This window comes from Chelmon rostratus, chromosome 1 (genome assembly GCF_017976325.1).
Source record: "Chelmon rostratus isolate fCheRos1 chromosome 1, fCheRos1.pri, whole genome shotgun sequence".
In the NCBI taxonomy this organism is placed as follows: Eukaryota; Metazoa; Chordata; class Actinopteri; order Chaetodontiformes; family Chaetodontidae; genus Chelmon; species Chelmon rostratus.
This window is the reverse complement of record NC_055658.1, coordinates 7,953,352-7,973,587: the sequence shown is the minus strand read 5'-3', so window position 1 is coordinate 7,973,587 and position 20,236 is coordinate 7,953,352. Positions and strand designations below refer to the sequence as shown.

Here is a 20,236-nt window from a genome sequence, read left to right as displayed (position 1 = left end):
TGAGTTTCACAGTGGACAGGATCCGTTCTCCTGTGTTTAAGCCATCCATCCACCTCATCTCCTCCCTATGAAGACCTCACTCTGTACTACGTCGCCTGCAATCTTGGATTACCATAAATCGTAGTTGTCAGACACAAGGATGCTGCATACCATGGTGTATATACTGTAGTATACTTACACGTACTGTGTTTAAATACACATTGTCAAAACTGATTTCCCTGTCTTGTCTATCTTTTGCAATTGCAATTAAACAAGGGTCAAGCATGGCACTGAGCCTGCGAGAAAACGCTGAAAAAAATGTCTATATTATAAGAAACCCTTCCAGGAGAGCCAGCCCTACTGGGAGCCGAAGTGTGGCCTTTCTGGCTTACATAAAGTGGACACAGCCAAAGCAGTGATGGCTGGATGCTACAGCACACAGAAAGAGAGAGATGAGGGAACTGGATGGCTCCTCTTCTATCTTTAAAGCTGTGCAAGTGGATAAGCCTCTGGTGTTATTCACAGGCTCCTTCTGACATCTTCTGTTGATGTTTATTTAAATGGCGCTCAGATCTGCGTGGAAATCGTCCCGTTGCGAATGCCCAGCAGGACAAAAAACAGCTGGGCTCTGGAAGGGAAACAGAGAGAGGGAGAGAGATAGAACTACTTCTGAAAGTACAGAGGAAACTTGAGGGTTTTATGTTAAGGAAGGGATTTGTGTGAAATGTATTTTGTGTAATGAGACACCCCAATTCTGCTCTTTGAAAAAGCGTTACCTGGAGCTGGAAAATAAAAATCTCTCCTCTCGCCTGTCCCTCGTGGAGCCGGCTGTTCTCAGCTAACACCGGGCCTATCCTTTTCACAAAAACACCCCAGCTCTGTATTTTCTCAGATTTAGCTGTCAGGTTGGTCATCAGGAGAGGCTGTCATTTCAGGGCTCCTGCTGGGAGATTGCTCTTTCGTCGAGGACATTGTGACATAGTACGTTAATAATGTAGCCTTCCTTTCATAGCACTCACAAACACGGCCATCGACCCTATTGGCCATCAACAGAAATGTCCATTCACTGAATAAGCTGCTGCTCGCCGCTGTGTTTTTTGGTGTATTTCTCCCGACCCCGCGTTGCCTCTGCGCGGAAGGTGTCGGACAGCCATTTTGCTCTTACGACACGGGAACGCTGTTTTCTCAGTGTGATGAGCATCATTTGACAGTCCCCAGCCTCAGCATCCTCGGCGTCTAAGCCCATTTACAGCCAGCTCATTCACTTTACTGCCATACGCTGATGGCAGCACTTTGAAGTGTTTGCTGAAGGAGGGTGGGGGTGGTGTGGGGGCAGGGGAAGTTTAATTGGCTGCATTAGTTGGTTTGCTTCTCTTCTTCTTTCTTGGTGCCCCCCAGTCACAGTGAGCCGGATTAGGCGACCTACATTTTAGTTTAGCTTTTTTCCCCCCATCTTGATTCAGTGCTACCAGTCCTCCTCATGTCGTGTTTTGGCTTCTTTGAAGGATCCCAGTCCATACCAGCTGCTCTTAAAATGAGTTTTGGTTGTTTGATTTGGATCAAACGTCAGACAATGAGACGAGCTCGGGTCCACAGTTCTCTGTGTTTACATTGACAAGGATGTGCTCACACGGACTGCGGGGAAAGTTAAATTTAGCTACTTTATCCCTATGTACACGACACTGATTGACAGCCTGCTGTGGGTAATGATGTGTTCCGTTTCACAACATGTCGCCCACAGCAGTCGCCCTCGGAGAAGTTTTGATGTTTGTTTTGTTTGAAATGCCTATACGCTCTTGTACATCCTGCGTGACATCTCCTGCAGTATGCTTAGGCTGGATGAAGCGTCCATGTGGAGAAAGACAGACAAATCATTCATTTTAAGGGCTTGAAAGTTGTGGAGAATGAGCTGTTGATCTGTCCCAAAGCTTTTTTTTTTTTTTATTCCATTCACTTTATTAATTTCTATTTTTTACTGCTTCAATTTCTGTGCTTAAACCTTGCAGGAAATATGATTTGTAAATGAAGTACATTAATTACTATAAAACCCTTTTCGGTGCTATAAAGAACATGTTTTGGTAAGGTTCTAGATTATATTATATACTAGATTAGTGGAAAAAAAACAAATTGCACAGAATTCAGTATAAGTGTAAAGTTAGACTGAAACTGATGAAATGATTCACACCTTTTGGATGTTGCTAATATCGAGTTTGAAAAACTGTATTGTATAAACTGCATGCCTTTTCTTTCCATTTATTTTTGACCCAACAGCTAAAAACATGACTCTTAAACTAAATAAGTATTAATTTAAGTACTACAATGCTCTAAGTTGCAGTTTGGAACACATACTGTAGCACCATGTTAAAATGGCTCCACATGTACTCCTTATGGTGCTGTAAAGTCCCATTTAACAGCAAACAGAATACTTACTCCTAATTTTACCAGCTGTGTTTCATATTTGTAGCATTATGTAATATGAAACCAAAACCAGAAGACTCCATGAAGACAGGTCCTTTCTCGGGGCGCAGTAGTTCAGTGTTCAGGTTCAAATGGAGGAAGGCTGATATTACAGCTAACCTTGGCTATGCGCCCTGCATGGCTGCCCCTGTAAGCCATCAGTCTGCAGGGAGTCTGACTGAAATATTAAAGAGCCTGTCTGCTCGCTCGCTACAGCACCTCAACACGGAGCAACCAGGGAGTATGGCGCGGCATGCTATGTCATAGGTACAGTAGACATGCAATGGATGGACAGCAAAGTGAAACAAGAGCAGAGGACTGTTTTCAGTTTAATTGACACTAGTTACGATCAGTTCTCTGATAGGTCCATCTATCCATACATTCAGGACTGACATTACCTGCCAGTGGCACATTGTATTTGACAGGACAGACAGGACTTTTAACAACCCTGGGACGCTGTCACGACAGGACTTATTTTATCTCATGATCACATTAAAAAGTAATCCACCAGAAATGTCTGCTTGCATGTATGGATGTATTTGATTGGGCTACGCAGCGCCTTGGCAAATGATGTCACATTGTGCTGCAGCAGAAGTTCAGCCTGGTTCAGCTTCATGTCGGACGACCCGGCTTTGTCCCCTGCGTTGGCACCCCTGCTGTGCTGCCAGACAGGCTCCTTTCAAATGAATGAGGGGGCTGCATTTTTTATTTCACGCAGGGCTACTGTTGGTCACTTTTGAATTCATCCATTTTTAACCAAGACGAGGATCGACTGTTTGAACACAACACAAAAAAGTCTAATAAGACAGTTGCTACAACTGGACATTGGACATTACAATGTTTTACAGTCAGTCAGTTGTTAATTGTGGAATGAATTGATACACAGTTATTTGCATTTTTTTGTATTTGCATATAAGTTCATACTCTCAGGGGGGGCCTGGCATGGCTGTGTCACAACAGCAGGCGTAGTACAGAGCAGAGATGGTGGCCAGGATGTATGCAGTAGATTAGCCAGGGAGTGTGAAGGTTGATTAACGTTCATATGTCGTCCTTAGATGGATGTAATTAAAATGACCCCCCCTACACGCACACATTCACACACACACACACACACACACACTCTGTCCTGCCTCCTTCGTCTTCCTCTCTCCCTCTCCCTCCTCCACCTCCCGGGCTAACAAATCAGGGAGGCAGTGGTGAAAGAAGTGAGGCAGGAATAAAGACCCCTGAGGCTAAAAGCAAGAAGTAGGAAGAGAAAGAGGCATTGACAGGAAGGGACAACAGAGAGAGATGAAGTCCTTTTAAAACTGCTTTTAACTTATGATGAAGCAGCAGTTGTTTGAGTGAAACATGTTAATAGAGGAATTTAGGTTTTGATCAATTTCTGTCATTCTGGAGCCATTTTATTTCTACTCATTATTAGTATGATTGCTAGTATTTTGACTCACTCTGGCAACATGTTCAACATCCTGACAGCAAAGGCCATTGAATAGAAATAAAGCTGTGGAGGGAAAACAAAGGAGAGTGAGTGCATGAGAGAGAAAGAAGAAGAGAGCTACTACAGAAGAAAGAACACTGGCACCTGATTGATTGATATCCCACAGTGGGTCAGTGATTTCACTCTCTCCCTCTCTCTCTCTCTCTCTCTCTCTCTGTGTGTGTGTGTGTGTGTGTGTCTGTGGCTAAGACTGAATGAATACTAAGAAAATGAGACTTGAATGCGGCAAAGTGCAGAAAACGTGGTTAAGAATGACCTCAATGTGCTGCCTCCAATTAATTTTCTGTTACTTGAACCAGCTTTTGAATCAGCTTTTCACTGGTGTGTTCTAAACTACCATTACCTCGTTCACAACAGTACAAGAGTCTAATGCTCCTCTGCTGGGACAGTGTCTTTAAAGCCACGCAAGGGGGGTGGCCATGTCAGGCGGTCCACCACTTTGGTCCAGACTGAAGCACCTCAACTCTAAATCCTCCATGATTCACAAAATATGAACTCCATGGATTTTGGTGATCCCCTGACGTTTCCTACAGTGTCCACAATAGATTGACAAGTTTGTTTTTTAAGGCAATATCTCCATACTGACTAACAATTCCTACACATATTCATGGTCCCCACATAATGTATCCCAGTGACTTTGGTGAACCCCTGACTTTTCCTCTAGTGCAACCTTGAGGTTCATGTATGTGGTTTTGAATGATCTTGACAATGATTGGGCAGATTGCCATGAAACTTTTGACATGTTTCCCTCGGGATGAACTGTAGCAACACTGACTTTTCATCAAGCACCACAAGTTCAAAATGTGAACTTGTCCAATACTTGATTTTTGCAGAACCAATGACATTCCCATCAGCCTCAGCTGTACTTTCTGTTTAGTACTAAGCAGAAAACGTAGCATGCTAATACACTAAAATAAGATGGTGAACATGGTCAACACTGTTCCTGCTAAACGGTAGCATGTACAGTAGCATTCTCACTGTGAAACTAATTGACCACCTTGAGGTCAGTCCACCACTTTGGTCCGGGCAGAAATATCTTGACAACTATATAACTACGTATTGCCAAGAAGTCTCATGTAGACCTCATGGTTCCTAAAAGATAATGCCTGCTGACTTTGTCAATCACCTGCTTTTTTCTTCACCATGAGCTTGACAGCTTGGATTTTGAGTGAAAGGGCTCGATAACTGTTGGATGGATTATCATGAAATTTTAGTCAAGGTCAGCAAATGAATTCTAGTGCTAAGTAGCAAGTGTTAGCATACCTAACTAACATGGAGAACAAGTAAATATTACTCTAAAGATCTGCACGTTAACATTGTCATTGTTAGCATATTATCTTAATATGAGCATTTAGCTCGAATCCCCAGCGCCACTAGAATGGCTGTGGACTCTTAAGGTGGGCTGAGATGACAGGAGTTTTGACACGATTTACCCCCCATTCACCCCAATCCACAATCAGAGGAGAAATCTGGTCTGGGACCTGGTTCATAATTATATAATAATGTGAGGGGTTTACAGATCCAGTATTTAGAAGATAAAATCAGGATGATCCTGCCAGTACTCCCCAAGAAGGTCTATTGAGGGTCACAAGTCCACAAGCTCTGGAGCAGCTGACGGTGGCGCTGTCAGCACTTGAAGCTATCGTTAGCTAGCATACTACCGTTGACAGATTTTAAAACTGACATAACCCGCGTTGACCACGTCTCCCTAACCAGTTTCTAATCCCAGCTCATTTAGCCTTCAACCTTTTTTTTCTCACTGCAAAGCAAAAATTAGAACAGCAAGTTGTTGCTTTATGTCAGCCTCCATTCTGTTTACATCTGCTTCCCCATGAGATCACAGATTACATGAGGTGGTTGCTCCCTCTGACACCATAATCTTAACTATAATCTTGTAATGTGTGAACTGAATTGAGATTAGACAGAGGAACATCAGGGAAGTTTCTACTTATGTGTGTGATGCAACCCGATTCCATTCGTCACTTTCCTGTAGTAGCAATGTACAGACACTGTTCCTCACATACATTAAGAGCTTTGCAGATAAATTGGTGAGTCTTTGCATTTTCAGATACCTTTTTGCTACACACTGTTCATGTTCCATGTGCAGACTGTGAAAACATTTTTTTCTCCTGGGAGCTCAGTGAAGTAGCTGTCTGTCTGGCTACCGAGCCAGTTATAAATATTTATGAATAGGGAATCGTTCAGCTTCAGTCCTTTGAGCTGATTCAGTTTGGTGATATATGTCTGTTAAGCAGACCCTGAACCACCTTTTCACCACATTTTATCACAATGAAAAAAATCCTAATCACCCCCTCTGACTAATAATTTGCCCCCTCCGCCACCACTAGCACACTTGTTGCGCCCCAGTAGGACGATGGGACACATTAGCATGCAGAGGCTTCACCCACAGCACTGATGTGCACAATCATCAAGCCGTTTTGTGGGCTGCAGTGGCCGAATGTGGCTCTCCTTTGTGATTTGCATGCAAACCCCGGCAGCAGCTCGACGTCAGGGAATCGTTTCATATTCTAATGCCATGATAAGAAATATAGCCATCGAGTGTGTTGATGCTGCTATGCATCTGTTTGTACTATATGTGTGTATGCATGCGCTGTTGCCTTCACTGCTGAGTTTATGATGCAAACTAGTTTCCGTAACAATGCCACCACAAGCTTTTCATTTGGCCCTTTCTGATTTCATTTCCGTGAGAGAAGAATGAAACCCCAAACAGAGTGGAGACGTGTATGGATCTGAATATATTCTCAGATCGCTGTGTGTTTTTGTATTTTGTTTTCAATTTGTGTTTGGGCACATAACAGGTAATAAAACGTAGGTCCCAGTTTTAGTAAAGATCCTGACTCTGTCGTAGTCATAAATCAAGGAACAGACCCCGGACAACCCGACTGTTGGATGATGTCATTTCCCATCACTTTTCAGACTTGTGTAAAATTGCTTCGTCTGTCTTCAGGGAGCTTACAGGGTAATGTGCTGTCAAAGATATAAAAGCTCATAGGGCACTGTGGGAACGGAGTCAGAATAACAATCTCAGTGTTTTATTATCATTCTGAGCATCAAGACCACAGCAACACAAACTGTAATTGGTTCAGTCCTGTGTCATTGCAGATAATGTTCAGCATGGTGTAGACGCTTGATTTCAGAGGACGTACGAGTGGCTTCAGATGCGGTGACTGATGGTTTACAGCAGATTTCAAATGCGTGTTTATTTCTGCCTTGACTCGGCCGTCCTTCCCCTCAGTGTTCAGCATTGTTTATACCACAATAAAGAGAAAGCACATTGAGCTGTGTGGGACGGCTTTAAATTGTTGATAGCATACATCGCGGAGGAGAATGAGCATTAGCTGTCCAAGTGCTCAGTATTCGCCACAGTTGGTCACCATCAACTGTGGAGGAGGCAGAACACGGTCCAGGGGTATATCACTCTACAGAGGATGCTATTTGGACACCGCGCAAAATGGGGTCAGCGTGGGTTTGCCGCGGGCCTGCATGTCCGTCACATGTTCACCATGCTCATCTGTGAGTGGAAGGTTGAGTGAGCAGGTTGAGACCATCTGACAGAAGAGCTCTTCAGTGCAGAGTTGTCATTTGAGCTTTGCACATAACCTCAGGGCTTCTTCTAATGATAGTGGTGTTTGGCATTTAGCTGGCCTTTTTATACCACGATGCTCGCTGTGTGGATTTGCACATTTGCTGCTCCTAAGCTAGCAGTCACAATGTCATAGTTTTCAATAATCACGTGAGCTGGTTTATTTGAGCATCAACAATTCGTTCTTGTTTGGAAGGCTGGTGGTTGCAGAGCCATTGTCTTCACTTCATCAGAAGCAAGATGATTTCAACCCTTCCCACGTATGGATTTAATTTGCCTGAAATCCATCGTGAACTGGAAGGGGGGCCTTGCCTCAGTGAGTTATCCTTCCTGTGTTCTCCTGTTCATTTTACATGTCCTCAAGTTAATTCCAGTCCTAATTAACTACCTTTGAAAGAAATCTGTGCGATAATTACCACAAGGAGGTGGAACGGAAGCAATCACACTCTGCACAATTTGTTCCCCACCACAGGGAAAACCCTACAGAGTCACCCACTGGGTTTTTTTTTTTTTCCTTGGTCCTGAGAATCACCTTCAGCACTCACTTTGTCAGTGGAGCCACCTTTTGTTTCTCTGCTGCAATCACAACTGCTGGTTTTTAGTCTGGTGCGGTGTATTTGCACAAATAATCCTTATAATAAAAACACAGTGAAAACACAATTGAGAGCCGGAACAATAAATTGTGTAGGTGAGACCAGAAAGCCCAGAGGCTGGTGTAAAAAAAAAAATTGCTCCCGCAGAAGCGAGCGAAGAGGAAAAATGCTGAATGGGCATATTGAAAACACCTGTTGTCACCGATGAGGAGAAAAGTGTATCAACGAGGACACACAGTATCATTGTGTGTGCAAAGCACCTAAAACCAGGCCTGGCCAGTGTGGTCCAGTTCCATAGACACAGCGCCAGAGGTTTCAAAAGCAGTCCAGTCCAACCTGTGGCATCTATAGAAGTAACAACAGCAGTTTAAATGTGATGTTCCACATTTCTATCTCTTGAAAAGGACAATTCCAACTGTGTGCTTGTCCAAAGTACTTGCTGAGTTCCCTACCACATCTGTGGAACTCAACTCTGCCGTTATTGATTCCCTCTGAAGATGTAAATATAAAAAACAAGTCAATGATATAATTCATTTTTCAGCAAAAAAGAGTAAATTGAGCACTTGTTGGGAACTATATTCAGTTGTGGATTAATACAGACTTATTCCACAAGTGAGTATTTCCAGTCACAGGACAGTATATGTGGGATTGATTCCAAATAAACTATAGTGTGTGTCAATGGTAGAGAAGCAGGATGCCAAACAGTGCAACTGCTGATGTGTTTGTATTGATTTTGACAACAACGGAAGACTATGGCACAAAAATGAAGACACAGACGACACAGACCATACCTGACAGCTGAATTCATTCATTGTTGGTTTTGGTCTTCTCATGGGATTTTCTGGATAATAACAAAAATGTGGAATATCACCTAACTTAGCTTTTAAACAAGCAGATGCTGACATGCTAAAGTGTGCCACCTACAGGCAAGGAAGGTAATAGCCTCTTTGATTTCGAGGCTTTTGCCATTTGCAGGCAATCAGTGTTTTCCCATCTATGTAGTTGCTGTTTATGAAGTGTGTGTGCATGTGCGTGTTTCATCGTTTAAGATTTTAAACCTGTGAAAACGAGTGCAGCATATTTTCTGTTGAATACTCTCAGTATGGAGTATTTTGACAAAATGTTTCTTCAGCCCAGAGTAGGAATTCTTTCAACAACCTTCACCAATAAGATAGATAGGGCAGCTGCTGCATGTGGCATGAGAGGCAGAACCCAGGGCAAAAGAAAGTCCACGCAGCACCCCCTGTTCTACTCACTGCTGAGTGTACACTAACTGAAGGTGACTCAAGGAAGTGCACCAACATTTTTATCATCTCAGATCGTCTGTCATCTGGATCATGGAGTCAGGACGATATGAGTAAGAAAATTTACCAGAAACAATAAAAGTGAGGGCAGCAAAAATAGGAGGTCACCCATATCCTGGTGGAAATAATGCCCTGCTTATTCGGGGCCAGGTGTGAGAGGGTCTTAACCAGATTTTATTGTCCAGAGAAAAAAAAATGCAAGTCAACATCTGGAAAAGCTTAATGCTACGTGTGTATCACTGATACTTAAAAGGAGAAATAAATGATTTATACAACCTTATAAGATCTTTGGCCTTTGGCATTTTCAGCCACACACACACACACACACACACACACGCACACACACACACGCACACACACATCTTTACTAAACAGCTAAATGTGACAGTGAGTTTAGAAGTTTCAATGAGGCCACGAAGTGCTTCTCATCCAATGACAGCAAACTCAATGAATAGCTGGTAATCTGAATGAAATAAATTATGTAGTCATGAGTTAGTGTGTGTGCAGGTGTAGAGGTGTTTCAAGAAGAAAGAGGTTGTCTGTCACAGTTTTTTTTAAAGCATTGTTAAAAAGGTTTTGGGTTTAATTCAGTGTGATTATGCAAGGTACAAGGGAACAAAGCCTCGAGATAAAAGTCTTGTGTCTGAAAGGTGGCGAGTTCAAAGGTCCGCATGCTCTTTTAATTCATCACTGAGGCGCCGTCCACAGATGGACCCGCTGGCCCAGCACTTGTGCAGTCGCTTAATGAACGAGTCCATTTTGAAACCCAGGAGGGGACGGCGACACTGTCTCTGCTCCTGTAGAGCAAATTAGATTGACTTCTAAACTCAGAGAAACAGATGATGCAAACGTCACACTTGATCAATTGATGTGACTGAATTAGCTAATGCACCTGCGAACTGCACCTTACATAAACATAAAACATTGGTGCACCGGGATTGCGCAAGGTTAGGTTAGGGACATTGAGGAATGCCAACCGGAGTGACGCGTCTCCTGAAAGTAATGAGGGAATTTAAGCAGGGCTGATGCATCCCTAGCAGAAAAATAAAAGGATGTTTGCTGGAGAAACATATTGGCTGGCAAAGTGTGTAAGGATGTGAGCAATGAGATTTAACTAATCCTCAAACGACAGCGATCTGAGACTTTTCCAGAAGGAATCCCAGGACAAACTGGTGCCTGTTACTCTGTTAGATGAACGATTCCTATGCCGATGGTGGCATGTCCTTTGATGATCAGTTGCATTCTTGCCAATTTGCTTGCCACAGGAAGAGGCTTTAAGTTGGGGGTGCATTCAATGAAGCTGCGAGAACAATGTATGCCAGCCTTGGTCCCATTACACACATCGGACAAGAACTTATCCAAATATGCTCACGGTTTAAGCAGGTTCACATTTGCACACTGAACAAAAACAACATCGGCAAACACATTTCTTTGCAATGAGACTATTAGTGGGATATAACTGTTTAATGATAATGCGAAACTGCTCTGGGGCAGCTCGTAGCACTTTACTTTGACCTGAGTGCTCCAGTTCTATAACGCTCATGTCTGTACAGTAAATATGAAGCCCCTATCAGCAGCTGGCTAGCTTAGCTTAGCTCAAAGGCTGGGATGGGGAACAGCTAGTCAGGTTCTGTCCAAAGGTTCTTTAAACTAAAAGCCTAAAACCAGAAGGACTCAAAGTGAGATACAATGTCTTCATTAGTGGCTTAAGAGGTGCTGGTAGTTGGGTTTGGTTACCTTTGGACAGAGCCAGGCAAGCTGTATCCCTATTTCCAGCCTTTGTGCTAAGCGAAAGCGGCGGCCACCATAGCAGGACCAGAGAACCAGGATCTCAGTCTCCCTGGTCGTGACTTGCCGCACTAACGTTGGCTAGTCGTCCTGTTGAAGTGCGGCTTCTTTATGGGCGCTGAATCAGGTGTTTTCTTTGACTCACAGAGAGGAAACATGCATCAAGATTGCACACATAACCTGCTTCCTCACAGGACATCTTCACTCTGGCTGTAGTGTGTGTTAGTAGCCGTGTGGAGGCTGTGCAGACAGACAGACTGTGCTTATGTGTTATAGGACCAATTATAAGGCCAGTTATGTTCGATGCACCATTACAAACATTTGTCCTTTTTCAAATTGTTTTAACACCCTGCAGGAACAGTAATGCTTGCTACAAAATACCACAGTAACATGATATTCTGGCCCCAATAACACAGTGTAAAAATTTGATATGGGCACACTAATACAGAGCGGCATCGATCTCCTCATCTAAATATTAGCAAGAAAGTGAAAAATACCCAAAATGCTGAACATTTTATTTAATATGACAATGGCCTGCTTTACATCATTGTGCCCAACAAATTGTATGGTTGAGGTGACTGCAAACAAATTGACCTCAGCATCCATATATAATACATTGATTTTGATGGATGTGGATTTTACATATTTATTATCGCAGCTCTCATGTCATAAGACTGTATAACTTGAGGACTAGAAAAATTTGAACCGCTGAGAAAAGGATGAGACATGGAAAGAATTGAAAAATAGCCAAAAGTTAGTTCATTTCATTTTCCAGTTCTCCTGAATAAATCAAAGTTAGTTTAATAGAGAGGAACTTTACTCTCAGATAGACTTTTCAGGGGAAATGTCCAGTGCTGAATTCCATTCTGTGCGCAGGCAATGTCTCAGATGATAAAACCCCCTCGCAGGCTAGTGGGCCTTTTCGTCACTCAGGTAACATAAATACAATTTTTAGGATGTTCTGAAGTCAAGAAGTCCAATTTCCCCTTGACACGTCGGAAAACCTTCATCTCCCAAAGAATCAAGCCGGAGGTTTGTGCAGTTTTGAGTGCTGCAGTTCGGAGGTTCCCTGAGGCCACATTGATCTGGCTCTGCACTCTGATCAGATGGGTTTTCTTCCCATTTCATGTTGTATTAAAAAGCACATAAAAAATCATCCTTTTGAGGTGTCTTTTCTCATTTTTGAAAGACTTTTGTTCATCTTACTCATCATGACTTTCCATGTAATGACTTTATTTCAAGTGTAGTGAGATTTGAAGCAGTGTGCTGCAGATATGAGGGACTGCCTGTGCTGTGTAACTGTATGAGTGTAACTTGTACCCAGTGGTTGACTAGACAGTCGCCCAGTGAAGGCCTGGCCTCTGCCGTGCACATCCTTTCAATAAAACAGGTGCTCAGGTATGAAAGCCCTGCATAAGAGCAAACGTTGTCAATAAATTGCTGCTCACGTGTCACCCCCCACCCCCTGACAACTGCAGCTCAGGGTCTATAATTTGATATGACTGGGTCTTCATTACTATTTACTGTGTTGTCAAGGTGAGCGAGAGGCTCAGCTTTGTGGGTAAACAGATTCACTGTCACAGCCCCGCTGCATCAGCCACTGTTGGCTGTTGACTTTGCATCCACTTGCTGTTTCCCATCCCTCCCTCCTTCTTTCCTCCCTCCCCTCTGAAGATTGCAGTTGTTGAGTTGCTTTTGACGCAAGGTGATGGAACAGGAAAGTGAATCACATCAGCTGACACGGATCATGTCGGGGACTCTTTTTTTTCTGAAAGGAAAGGAAATTATTGCAGGCTGACAGGAATTTGTTGTATGACTCCATAAATTCAGCCAGCAGAGAACGGCCAGATAATGCTCTAAACATAAAGAAATGTTGTTGTAATAACTAATGTTGCTGACTGAAACATGAAAGAATGGATGAAAGGATGTTTAAATCTATGAATCTATGAATAAACTAATGACTGTTTCACTATTGATTGACCTGCAAATTCCATATATTTTTTATTTTTATTTTATTTTTTTATATCAATTTATTGTTTTGCATGTAAACTACACATAAAATTACAACCTGACTGGTAACATATTTAAATTGTCCATTTTACTGGATTTACAGACCAAAATACTCAATTTACCATTATACATGAACAAAAAAAAGCATCAAATAATATCATTTGACAAGCTGGAACCAGAGGAAATTAGGCATTTTTGCTTGGAAATTTACTGGAACGATTAGTCAACTCTCAAAATAGCTGCAGGTTAATTTTCTGTCAAGCTTTAAAACAAACAGAATGATATTTTCGCACATTTGACAAACGTGACATTGGATTTTGACACCACATGCTGGGGTTTATGTGGAGGAAACTACTGTAAATCCAACCTTGAAGATGTTTAATTACTTCATTTGCATATCTTGAGTAAATTTGAGTCATTATCTGTGACTACACATCTTTTCAGATTCACATTAATAATAATAATAACAATATTTTCACTGGCCTTTGGCTGAAATCCGCCCCCCCCCAACAGTTATCCATATGTCATCTGGTTAAGATGACGCATGCACTGTTAGCTAAAGTTCCCCTCCAGACATGTTTTACAACATATAAAATACTCTCCTCCTTCAGCAGATGAATGCAAAAACAAGCCTCAAGAGTCAGTCTCTGTACATACATCACTCAGCACAGCGAAACTTAAACATCCTAGTGAAGTCACAAAAACACATTGTGAGTGGAGGGGGAGTCGAACTGCAGGACCTACATGCATGATACCTCAGACAGTTGCATTATGTTCTCCTATGGAACGATGACACTGACCAACAGACATGAATGTCAGATAAACTTCACTAACATTTACATTGTCTCCTTGCAGGTCCAGTAGCTGTAATCAGTGGTGAGGAAGACTCTGCCAGCCCTCTCCATCATGTCAACCATGGGATTATTACCCCCTGTACTCTGGATGCGGGTCCTGATGCGGTTGTCATAGGGATGACTCGTATTCCTGTGGTGGAGAATCCACAGTACTTCAGACATGGACACAACTGCAACAAGCCAGCCACCTGTAAGTCCCTGTGCAATTTCCATGTGCTAGCACTCCTTCGTCATGGCAATGTGTCCCTCTTTACTATGGTTGACCATTGAACACCACTATTAGATGCTGTGACACATGATTTGACCTTCTTTCATGGAGATACAGAGGCACCCATGAACCATTGTTGTTCAAGCATGAGGCGAAGTATACTAAAGCTGTCAGGCGCTCAAGAACCTCCCAGATTATAATGTACTGCAAAGAAAAGAGCAGCATCTGGTCAGAGAGCCAGTATCAAGCACCACGTCTTTGCGAGGCTCAATTCGACCGTTGCATCTCCATTGTAATTTGCTGTTTATCTTTACAGTGAAAGGCGTTGGGACCCTCGGGGCAATCGTATAATTTAGTGTCATCTACAGAGTCAGTGTGATCATATGGTTTTAGCATCTGGTGGCAACGTTCCAGGCGCTTCGTATAGGGTCTGTTTAGACAAAAGCAGCCTTCTGTGCTGGTGTTCAGACAGCCCCCCTCCACCTCACTCACTCACTCTCCCTTGGGACTCATGTTCCAGGTTGGGGGAAAGACAAGACCACTTTAAGGCCTAATTACTCACAATTACATTAACTGCTCAAGAGAATGAGCAGAAAACAACTGTGCCAGCAGCCAGCCGCAGCCTGGCGCCTGCTGCTTCCCTTCCAGCTGATACCAGTCAAACCAACCGGATTCAGTCAGGGAAAAGACTCTCCTCCTGTGTGAATGGCAGCACACGAGACCAGGCTATCCTGGTCCCTTTCGGTTTAGATCAGCATTGTTACATCTTGGCCCGCTCTCAAAATGGCTGTGGTCAGGCTAACAGAGGTTGACTTCTGAGTTGGAGCCAATGAGAGGGAAGGAAATCCCATTTAGAGGTGATAAATAAATAAATGACGGGTCTTATGTATTATGAATTACATGAATTGTTAATGGGCAGCCAGTGACTGATTTATAACGTCTCATGCCTTGCACAGGAGATCTGATCGCGAGCTAATGAATAAATGACAGTGGGTGCAAATGAAACTTTCTCCCGATTACCGTGCACCTGGAATTGGAAGTCGGACCGTGGCCGTGCATGATGGCTGCTTTGACGTAGGTTCTACAGACTGTTCTCCCCCTCTCCGCATGCCGCATCCCTTGTCTTTTTTTAGATTTAATTCTATGTGCGCGCATGAAAACAGAAACTGCAGGAAATGAACCCTGAGTTCATCACAAGGTCTTAATGGGCACTGCTTTCTGCCATCGGCTGGAAAAACAAAATGGCTCCAAACGGCTTCTGCCTCTGCTGATTATTCACTGAATATGAATGTTTTCTCTACCCTCAGGATACACAAGGAAAGGAAATGTCTACGTATCGGTGTGTGCATCTGCAGTATGTGTGTAGGTGTAAGATGGTGAAAATGAGTCTCTGCGTATATGTGGATGTAGGCGTGCTTTCCTCCGCCTCCTCTATGGTTTGATGTGTGACTTCAGTCAGGGGTCTCTTGGGTCCCTATTGTCCTGCTGGCCTCACTCAGCCTGAGCGTCCTGCAGCTTCACGTGTCAAGCAAAGAGCTCACATACAGTATGGCTGCTTTATTGATGCTCAGCCACCAAACCATTATGTATTCATTCATTTACTTGAAAGCTTCTTGTCCAGGAGAACAGCTCGCTGCCAGCCCATCTCTCTCTCACACACACACACACACACACACACACACACACACACACACCTCTCCCTAGTTTAGTCCAGCAGCAGCGACACTAGCACACATAAATTTAAACACACCCACACTTACCTACGTCCATCAGGAGTCCACTAAAGTGGTGGTCAGTCCCAGTCTGCTTCCACCACCAGTCCTCTGGGTAATTTATAGTGTTCCCAACTGTGCATTTTGAAATCAGCTCCAACAATAGCAGCACAGTGGAGGAGGAGGAACAGTCTGTTGCTGCACTCTGCCACGCTGGCTTCTGTTAAAACAGCTGCATGTGATGGGAAATGGCCTGCTGCAGAGCTCACACCAGTGATTCCAGTGTGCCTTACCACATGCATTATTCATGAGTGTTTGATCTTCAAGTCAATCCTGGCAAAAATACATACTATTGTACCATTAGTTTAATAGTTCTAGAGGACAGACTGAGCACACAGTAGCTTGGCTGTCAGGAAAAACAGTGGAAGCGCTGCTGTCATTCCTCACTGCAGGAAAAAAGAAAAAAAACATGAACAAATGACATAAATATCATCCAGTTGTAGTTGCCCTCTAGTTGAACCTGTACACATGCAGTTGTAAACAGCTCAAAAAGAGAAAAGATTGGGGGCATCGCGGGAAAAGCGCAGCTGCTGTCCTGATGCCAATTTAAAAACATGAAGTGCTGTCATGCAATTGGTTCATCTTCTAGATGAACCGGTGGCCCGGACGTTGGCTGGGGTAAACAGGCGAGCCGTGACTGATTAGGACGTTCGTTTTTTTTTTCCACGCCGAGCTGGAAAAGGCCAATCCTGGGGAAATGTAGCCGCATTAGGGAGATAAGGGCAGAAAAGGCAAAGGACAATTCTTTAGCCTAATGACAGATTCATATCTAGCTGGATCCGCTGTCTCCCAGCAAGTGGCTTTGTTTTATCACTCAGCTTGCTATTTTAATTACGGATTTGTCACATCCCGCTGGCCAAATTTAGACAATAGCTTTTGATGTTGGAGTATAACGCGTAGCCTTTCATTATATCCATGTTATTAGGGATATCACACGTGGGCACAGCTCGGACAAATCCCCACTCTGTCCCCTCTGCTTTTGGTGTAACAGAGACATAATTATGCTCAGGGTGATGTTTTTGAAGATTAAAATGTTACCAGCAGAGACAAGGAGTGAGTCATTTGGCAGCATGAAAACCCAGCAAATGAATGAAAATGCAGAGAAGATTGATTGAGAGGCAGTTACCGTGTTCCAAGGCTGTGATTCCTTGAATTATAGTTTGAAACAGAGCAGCCCCACAGGCTAGCCAGTTGTAAAACTCAAACAACCTACTTTAATTTGTTAGTTAAGAAGTCCAAGATGAGTTCCTTTCAGCTCAGCCTAGAAAGGAGCCAAACAGAAACTTCGTGGCAGGGAGAGCTCTAAAACGATGCTCGTCGATGCCAGGTTTCAGTCCTATGAAAACTATATCCAGATAGACCAGAATCCCATTAAACCTCACTGAAGATCCAATCACAGAAGCCTCCAGCCGTAATGACACACACAGTGAAGATCAAATGCAGCTGCTGTTTTCAATCCACGTACAGCCACGCAGACGAAACAGCGAAAAAATGCCTCAGCAAACATGTTCAGTTGGTTTACAAACCAGAGAGGTGACAAGAAGCTACACAGAAGCTAGAGTCAGTTAAAATATAAAAAAACATTTCTCCACATTTCTTGGCTCCTGCCACTGTAAACTCAGAGGGAGTGCCTGTAACCATGTGTCTGGCCATTTAGTGACAAACCTAAGAAACAAGACTGTTTCACTGGACCAATGGATGTAAAAGTAAAACACTGTCATGAGTGCTGACAGGTCAATACTGCAATGAATAGTACGTAGGTTTCTTAGAAGCAGAATTAAACAAACCTTGAATTTTTAATATATTATTTAATAACATTTTCTTACATAAATATATTTTCTGGACATTTTGTACAGGACTACAGCTCAGGGTGGATGGCATGCCTCTCCTCTGAGATGTCAGATATAGCTATTTTATTATGGTGGATTTATAAAGTACCTCCCCTGAGCAGCAAATGTAAAGTACTTACTGCTTAAGTGTACTTAATGCTTTAACTTTAATCCAGCAGTAACACTGAGGGTGAGCTTGGGGAGAAGCCATTGTCAAAAGGAAATCATCTCTATAAATAAGCGTTGTTGTATGCTGCCACACAAGTGTTCAATATTGAATACATAAATACGAAATAAATAGCCATTTAATCAAATTGTAGAAAACATTTAGATAAATTAGGAGTAAATTCTGGAATAATTTAGGGAATCCTTTTTTTTAAATGACATTTCATTATTCTTATTTTCATTCAACAGATTTCTATTGGAGTTCTTTTTTTTTATTTAATTACATTTCAGCCAATCACACGGACCCTGCCTCTCAAGCAAGCTCAACAACTGCCGGCACATTTGGCCAGTTGGTTCCTGTTAGCTAGACCGACAACAACGCCAGCGTTATTCTGAATCAACCAGCTAGCTTCTGCTGCACACAGACATAGAAACTAACATTTCCTATTATTTTGCTTAACAAGGCTGCATTTGCCAAGCATCTGTAGGGAGGTCGCCCTGTTTGAGTTTATCACTCAGCATCAAAGTGAAGACCCAGTTTGAACTGGTTAATGTGAGTTACCGCTGCAGCGCTCCAGCAAAGACACGCAGCTGATGAGCAAAAAGTCGATCGAGCCAGCTGGCAGGGAGTAAAGGGGTCGGCATGCTTCAGCAGAAGCGCTTTTCGAATGGTTGAACAGTGTCCAGAAATCCTGTAACTTTCCAAAACCAGCAACCCCACATCCACTTTCCAGGTGTGTGTAGCTGAGCACGCAGGCAGAGTTTGAGCCTCTGAAGAAGCAGAGTGACCTTGCAGGACGAGCCTGATGAAGGCCACAAGCTGAAACACGAAAGATGTTCTTTACACTACAGCACCAGTCCTGTTGGAGATTTGACCTCTTCAGAGTGTGAACTCCCTTCAGTCCTCTTTCTTCATTCTTTAATCAACTATTTAAACTCTTTGTTAGTAAAAAAGCTATGCAGCTGGAGACATGGGATTGGCTGAACGGTGAAGGGGAGGGCATTGTTTACAACTCCATGAAATGAAATGTGTAATTATGAGATACAAAGTACAAAAAAAACCTGACATTCTGAAATATAATTTGGTCTAAAAGTAATAGTGACATTGGGAAATAGAAATAAGTATAATGAAATAAAAATGAACCCCAGTCAAACCTTGTTACTAAGAAATTGACAATGATGAAATAACATTTTAGAATGAAGAGTTCAATGCGTTTAGATTTTTTCACACAGTTTGATTATGTGGTTATTTATCTCATAATGTCTAATTTATTTATTCACTAATGAACACTTTGGGGCTCCATACTGTAGGACTCAGTCTTTCTTTCCAGACATTTCTGAACAAGTTTGAAATAATTGTAATCAGGGTGATTTTATGGGTGAAGCATATTTGTTGTTGTTACAGCTTAGCCAGGCGCAGGTGCTTCACCGAGGCCGGGCAGCCGCGACAGAAACACAGGCCGGCAGTCAGCCAGCTGCAGCAGGTTAGGTGGAGGTACCTTCTGAGAGTCAACAGTAACGCTGGTGTTCATGTCACAGTTGCCCAACGATGCCAACAGACACAGAGGCCCTGTGCTACAGTGAATTTAATGGCAGGGAGCTGTTTGCATGCTATTAGCTGCTGGATGAGTACCTCTCACCTAACTATTAAGATCCTGTGGAACCCTTTATAGACAAGCTGAGCCAGAAGTACATTACAGTGATCTCATTATCAGAATCATTTTTCTTTTGATTTCCTTTTCGGTGCTAAAGTCTCAGAGGAGAGTAAAAGAAATTTAGATATTAAAGGTTTTTAGTATCAATAAAGAATCCTTTTTCTTTGTGTTTGTAGCGTGAATCAAAAAATGAGTGGCTGATAAGCAGTGATAAACATTCACGAGATACTTTGAGTTTTAATATGTTATAATTTAACATCATAGTGGTAATGTTTTATGAGCACAGACCTAATGCGGCAGTGTCTCCTTCTCGTAAAAATGTCCCCAAGAAAAAAAATTGTCTGAGCGAATTATATTCCTGACAAGTGGCTGAACGCAGACCTGAAATGAGACTGGCAGGATGTCTTCAGCATTGGTGATTCTCAATATTAAAGCATCCACCCTGCAAAAGACACGTCGTCAATGACCAGGAGACATGCATCGATCGACCCACCGCACACACTCAGGGAGGCTGTCAGGC

The 20,236-nt window shown here is 42.8% G+C and overlaps 1 protein-coding gene across 2 annotated transcripts in view; it reads left to right on the top strand.

Moving 5' to 3' along the window:
- The window catches only part of ntrk3b (neurotrophic tyrosine kinase, receptor, type 3b), a 167,829-nt gene that overhangs the window by 115,862 nt on the left and 31,731 nt on the right, over positions 1-20,236 (top strand). For both annotated transcript variants that reach the window (XM_041935829.1, XM_041935819.1), the window contains exon 11: positions 14,089-14,277. In XM_041935829.1, the coding sequence (XP_041791763.1) occupies positions 14,089-14,277 (189 nt within the window). The remainder of the gene's footprint in view (positions 1-14,088; positions 14,278-20,236) is intronic.